Consider the following 7,232-nt stretch of genomic DNA (forward strand, 5'->3'; position numbering starts at 1 on the left):
AGAGAGAGAGAGAGAGAGAGAGAGAGAGAGAGAGAGAGAGAAATGCCAACCATGATATTGTAACATTCGACCATATTTTTTCCTTTTAGTTTTTTATTTCTTCTATTTTTAAGAGAGAGAGAGAGAGAGAGAGAAGAGAGAGAGAGAGAGAGAGAGAGAGAGAGAGAGAGGCTTTAATACAAACAGCTACCATTCTGCTTTTTGTTTTTGTTTATTGTCTATCCTTTAACTTCGAGAGAGAGAGAGAGAGAGAGAGAGAACTGGATTTCTCATGTATTTCGTACAAGTAATGAACCTCTGCAATCCTGCAATGCAAACTAAGATGAATGGCAATATTTCTCGCATCCTGCTTTACATTTTAAACAATAAGAACAGCGACAATATTATAATAATGACGGTAATTACAATAATAACACGGCGAAGAATACTTAAAAAGGAGGATATTACTTGACGAATGGCGAATATGTGGAAATGAATATTTTGTCTTTATTCCTTTGTTAAACAGAAGGAAATATATGGCAACTAGTATTTTCATCAATTATATTTCTGCAATGAGATCTTTCACCGCTTGGTCGTACTTGCATCAGCAACTATGCAAGTACGTATTATACGTGCGGGAAGCTTTTCAAACCTCTCTCTCTCTCATGTGATAAGAATTTTCATAGGCATTTATGTTTTGTGTTCATATATAGGCTATGCTTTCCATAATCCGTGCTGGCAGATTTTGAGAGACCCAACGCAAAATGAATCTCGAAACTTAATACTATTCACTCTCTCTCTCTCTCTCTCTCTCTCGCGTATGATCAGAATTTTCATAGCATTCATATTTTCTGTTCTCATATAAGCTACTCTTTCCATAATCCGTACTGGCAGAATTTGGGAGACTGAACGCAAAATGAATCTCAGAACTTAAAACTATTCTCTCTCTCTCTCTCTCTCGCTGAAAAGTAACTTACCAATCATGATACTGTTTCATTGGAACCATCGTTTTCCATATAAAAACCATCATGATTTTGCATATACTATAAAACATAAAATCGAAAAGGCGCAAGGGACTGCAGTGCGGTAGAAGTCTCTCTCTCTCTCTCGCTCTGCCTTTGAAAACATTTATTAGTCTACCTGTGATTGCTAAATAAGTACGTAGAGTCACAGCAATGACACAAAGCACCAACACAGCAAGTGTAAAAAGAATAATATATTCTCGCACACTTCTGTATCACCTTCGACAACGAAATTGGAAAAAAAAGCTATGGTTCCTCTGGCATTTATGCGCGTGCGCGTATCGTTCGTGCGTATCTGTGCGCATGGCAGAACAAGCAAACATAATTTTTTGGGAATTCGGCCGCCATATCCAGTTCAGTGTTGTTTATTATTGCAATGAGAACCTCTTCAACTCTGAGCGGGTCACATTTTCCCCGAGACGCAACCGATTACCGGGACGGGACACATATAGGTTCAGGACCTCCCCTGAAAAAAGCGGAACGCCATACCTTCATAACTGACCATAGAATCTTCTTGGAAATAATCTCAATATGTTTACCACGCCCAAAATACTCGTGCGACATACGTTAAATTATTCTAACCTTACCCAACCTAACCTAGCCTAACCTAGAGGGAAGGAAAAAAAAAGAAAAACAAAAAATAAACCGAGGCGCCCACTCGTCTGGCCAAACCATTATACGGCTGGGGAATATGCATCCCTCCCCGGTTTATGCTACCGGGACCTTTCCCTGAAAAATGCGGGACGCCATATCTTAAAAACTAATTGTGTTTCCCACGCCCAAATTCCAATTGAATCTTTATTCGGGAATTTGCCAGGGGGTCTCTCCCAGAAGCCGATCATCTCCAGAAAATCACATAGTGAATATATGTACCAGCTTCAATCAAATTCTTTTTACCGGTTCTTGAGATATCATGCTAACACTGTCTAATGATGTTAAAGGTTTTCACCCGTTTAGATTCCTCACATTCGAGTGTTCTCGAAGCTCTCGCTTTTTCTCTCCAGTCTTTCGTTCATTGTCGATATTTACGGAAATCCGGTTTAAATGGATTTAAATATCCATGCAATATCAAACAAGTAAAAAATAGCTGCAATTTGGTATGTTTGATGATTGGAGAGTGAATGATCAACATATCAACTTGCAGCCCTCTAGCCTCGGTAGTTTTTAAGATCTGAGGGCGGACGGACAGACATAAGGCCATCTCAATAGTTTTCTCTTACAGAAAACCAAAACGTCACTGGAGTGCTCAGTTCGATTTTTGTGATGAAATCATGCGCGTCACTAACCGGGGAACAATATATAAAGCAAACATCTGCATTCGCATGTAGATATTCTATATCTGTCTATATAACTCAGTCTATGAACAGGTACTTGCGCATTATATCTCTCAGTAAAATCTTACTTTGGCGCATTGACAGCTCTTGGCGACAGTGTGTCGTACATCAAGGTTTACGGACAACATCCCGAAGTCAACAAATTTTATTTGAAAAATAAACAATTTGGGGGATATATATATACAAGGCATGACTAGGATATACAAGGATGATCATAATTTACAACTTCTCAAGCTGCGTGGCTAATTTGATATAAAGCATTTTCCTTTAATGTCTTACTACTTAGGAATCCACTATTAGCATTAGCTTGGGACCTTTCCTAGATAGTGGCCCCCGAGATTTTAACCCGGTATGTATCCACCTTTGCGGCGTGTTTAGTACAAGCCCGTTGGGGATGACCGTAAAAACATAAACAAAAGACTGTAAATATTAGTCCTATATAACGACCCCCGAAAACCCTTGGGGGTCACTAATCAGGAAAGATCCTCAACTTGTTATTAAACCTACGGCCTATCACAATGCGAATGAATAGGTAGGACTTCCACTGCAATGGATGAACTGACTGAGTCTCTTGACTGAAGAAGTCAAGAGTCCTTCAGAGTAAGCTAGGGACTTCACTTTCTACATGTTCCAGTAGGGAGCAGTCACCTCATATGTTAAACAGCGTTGCAATCAGGGTCTGATATTGACACACTGGATGCAACACAAAAGGACATTAGTTTTGAACCCATTTGCTCTTGCAACTCAAAGCACCATTTGATTGATAAAAGAGAATACAGCACAACACTGGTTGTGATTGCTGCTACAAGGTAGAAGCACCAGTGTTTGCAAGTACGCAGTCTGGCTGCGTGTTCATTTTTCGGCAGATTTGCAGAAGAGACCCAATTACCCCACAGAAGCACTTTGCTTGAACCGAAGCTCTTTCTGTACACCAAGAGTCTTGCACCGCTTTCACCCTGTACACTGTGAGTAAGTTTGCATTTGCAAAAATGTTGCAAAAATTCACTCAAAAGTTCGTTGCAACTAAACCTTACGTTTATCTTTGGTTCCATTTTAAACTGGTTGGATGTATCAGACAAGACTAGAACTTGTTAAAATTGTGGATACATCTTGCTTACATGATAACCAACCAAAAAATGATTCTATAATTAGTGTGTGTTACTCGTGGGAGGCTCTGTAGATGAAAAATTAGATGATTTGCATTCTTTGTTATTTTGTTTACAATCACAGCTTTGCAAGGAATTAAAAGTACGGAATCCATTACGGAAAGAATTGGGTGTCATTTGCGTGTAGATATCATAGGTGTGATCAGAACTTGCATCACAGGGCCTTTTGTACTGCTCTGATCCAATCACGCTACTGCGGTGCGAGGAGCTCCCTGGAGCGCACACTATGTGGACCTCTCGGGGGCTGGTGAATCCTACTGGATCCCCCAAGTCAAAATCATGAGGTGGAGGGCATGAAGGTGGTGGCGGCAAGATGGCAGACCAGTTTACTTGCACACCCGAGTCGTCACTGTGATGTCGCCATGGAGGCCCGTGAATCAAGTGAGGGGACTCTTGTGCCAAGAGTGCGGTTGTAGCATAGGGCTCCGTAGCTTCATCAATCCTTTGCACTCTTGGTTCTGAATAGTCATTTATTTGCTGATCTGATCGGAGAAGTCTTGATGATGACAGGCTTGAATCCTTGTCGCTGTCTGATGAAGGCCAGAGTTTCTGCTCACTGTACATATTTATGGTATGCTGTGCTGGATACAAAGATGGATCTTGGTAAACTGAATTTGCTTGTGAAGGTTTAGGCACTGGAATTTTATGTCGCAAATGTCTTATGTACATGATAGTCGCAAAGAAAAGAATGATCACCAATGGTACCAACAGATAAACCAGCCAAGCTGGCTGAGGCTGGGCGTATAAAACTGACGTGTTTTCCCCTCTTGGAATGAGAGGCACATTCTGGTTTGAGTGATCAATTTTTGTTCCCCCATCCATCAGCACTGGAGGACTGAATGGCCCAGTGCCAGCACCCGTGACAGCTGCAACACGGACAGCGTACAGTCTGCCTGGAGTGAGGCCATGGGCTTCAAGTCTTGGGTCTTGCACCATTTCTGACGTCTGCGTACCATTGTTAGTGATGACAACTTGATAGCCAATGATCACACCACGAGCTTTGTCAATTTCCAAGCTTGACCAAGTGATCAGTGTTGATCCATCTTTCTGGAGGATGACATGAACATCACTGGGTGCAGAGACGGGAACTGGAAAAAAATGACGAAGCATTATCCTTCAATTTATATATCAGCAGAAACTGAAGACTTGAATAGAAAACACTCTTTAATATTTTGAAGGAATACCATCCCCATAAAAAACATCTCAAAAAATTATGATGTATCTTATTGCTAATCTTTATTACAGCCAATACAGATTTTAACTGAAGTCGAATAGCAGGGCTTAAACAGAAAAGCGAGGAGTGTTATCAATTTCATAAAATTATGAAGAATGTTGGTCTTTAAAGAGATAATGTGGAAGGAGACAAAGTTTCATAGGTAACTGTTATTGGCTACAAATTAATCTGATCAAAGGGATGATGATTAAATAAGTTGTTGCAAAATTGAGAATGTAAAACCAAGTTAAGATGAAAAGAAACATAACAGACAAATTACATTTACTGATGGGGATATTTCATGTTGTAAAGTGTGAGGGGAAAGCAAAATCTACTAAACTTCTTCAAAGAGGAGTATATAAAGAGAAAACTCTTACTTGAAATCCATTATAAGTGTGCACTGTGAGTTAAAGATTATCCTGTGTAGATCTAGCAGTGGTATTTCAGTATGGTGTTCGGATAAATATCTTCTACAGTGGCAATTTTTTTTAAAAAGTCCAGAAAATATTGGTGGTACTTCTAAGCAATTCATTCTAAAAGTCATTGCTAATGTGTTGTGGTTCACTGTTCTTGTTTACAGACTCAATGACTTTGTGTGTGTGTGTATGTGTGTGTATGTGTGTGTGTGAGTGTGTGTGTATGTGACAGAGAGAGAGAGAGAGAGAGAGAGAGAGAGAGAGAGAGAGAGAGAGAGAGAGAGCGTTTATAATAAATAGGATCTATCTTTAGGAAAAGAGAGAGAGAGAGAGAGAGAGAGAGAGAGAGAGAGAGAGAGAGAGAGAGAGAGAGAGAAAACTCTGTTTAATAGCTTTTAAATATACAGTAGCCTAGGCTTAATGACATCCATAATGGTGCACTGACTGTTGAAATACTAAGGAAGGGGGAGCCATTTAGGTGACAAATTTTAATGCAATTCTTACCATCCTCCGGTGTAGTGACTTTGATGGCGTTGGAAGGTGTGCCCTCAATACTGTGCCAAAATGGAGCTACAAAGAAAGTATAATTCGTATACTGCTGTAAATTATGCATATGATGTGACGAGGATGAAGACCCTAGGACAGTGGCCACCTGCACAGAACCTGACGCTGAAACTGCATACACCAGCACACCTTCTACTGCGTCCTCTGCTGCATTAATGAAGCTCCATTTTAACAGGACACTATTAGAATTAGTTATTTCAGCGTCTGTAAGTGTCACTGCAGGTCTTGAAAGACGACGGCGTACTTGGCGGACCTGATTCGAAGTCAGGTTCAGATCACGAGACGGACGGACGATGACCGAATCTGACCATGGACTTGGAAACGACTTCCCTTCATTGCTCATTGCCCGGACGAAGAAAAAATAAGTGTTTCCAGGGGTCAAATCAGTAACTGTGAAGGACTCTTGTCTAATATCTGCAGCTGCAACACGCCACTCATCCCACCCCTGCTGCCAGTGTTCAATAAGATACCACTGTTCAGTGTTGCTGTCCATTTGCGAATTAGGCAGCCATGACAACTGAACAGATGTTTCATTAACAGAGAATAATCGAGGTTTTGAAGGTGGGGCTGGTGGATGGTGTGTGGGTATATCTGGAGCACTTTCCTTAACTTGCAATATTGCCTCCTGCTCTGCACTGCCTGTTTCAGCTGTGACACGACATGTGTATATACCGGCATCACTTGCTTGAACATTCTTCAGTAGAAGTGCCCCAGTATTTGGGAGCGATATTCTAGTGTTCTCATTGCCCTCAGTTAACTTGTAAGAAGGGATGTGCGCTGCAGGCTGAAACCACCATGTTATGGTTGGTGTAGCAGCTTCACTGACCACTTCGCAAGGTAGTGAAACATCACTCCCTGGCTTCACCGAAATGTCCTGGGGACCTACACCAATTACTGGAGGAGGATATGCATCAACCACCATCACCTCTGCTTGTGCACTTACACCTCCTCCATTACTGACTCCCCAACACTGGTAATTTCCACTGTCCCTTGTTGCTGTTGGGCTGATTGTCAGTGTTTGGCCATCCGAAGACACAGATATATGTCCATTTTTTTGTGATGGAGTAAGTAGAGCTGATCTGTCAAGGGCTGGTAAACGCCACAACACAAGGGGTTCTGGGTCTCCTTTGACTATGCATGACAACTGCACTTTTTCACCTTCCAGTACCTGAGTGTTTTGTGGACGCTGGGCTAACTCAGGAGCCTCAAAGACAGTGAGAAATACTTTAGCTTCAGTGAAACCAGCCTCACTCTGTGCTTCACAGATGTATACACCAGTGTCTGACGCTTCAGCTTCCTCTATTGTAAGCCGCTGATTATCAGTTTTGATACGGGAAGTTGGCATCTTCCCATCTAAGCGTCGCCAAGTTATTGATGGCGTTGGGTGGCCCTTGACTTGGCAGGTAAATTCTACATTTACCCCTGAGGCAGCAGTTACATTTTTGGGATTTACCTCAAACCATGGTGGAGCTGAAAAAGATAGAAATATAGATTTTACTTGATGATAAACAAGACTTTATCTTAAAGTATTCAAGACT

The 7,232-nt window shown here is 41.4% G+C and overlaps 1 protein-coding gene across 1 annotated transcript in view; it reads right to left on the reverse strand.

The window, feature by feature from the left end:
* Positions 1-2,465: 2,465 nt before the first annotated feature.
* The window catches only part of LOC136840098 (protein sax-3-like), a 22,912-nt gene continuing 18,145 nt past the window's right edge, over positions 2,466-7,232 (reverse strand). The window contains exons 3-4 of the mRNA XM_067106486.1: positions 5,635-7,164; positions 2,466-4,589 (exon numbers count right to left, since the gene is read on the reverse strand). Of these exons, the coding sequence (XP_066962587.1) occupies positions 3,484-4,589; positions 5,635-7,164 (2,636 nt within the window). The 3' untranslated portion in view covers positions 2,466-3,483. The remainder of the gene's footprint in view (positions 4,590-5,634; positions 7,165-7,232) is intronic.

This window comes from Macrobrachium rosenbergii, chromosome 7 (assembly GCF_040412425.1).
Source record: "Macrobrachium rosenbergii isolate ZJJX-2024 chromosome 7, ASM4041242v1, whole genome shotgun sequence".
Lineage (NCBI taxonomy): Eukaryota > Metazoa > Arthropoda > Malacostraca > Decapoda > Palaemonidae > Macrobrachium > Macrobrachium rosenbergii.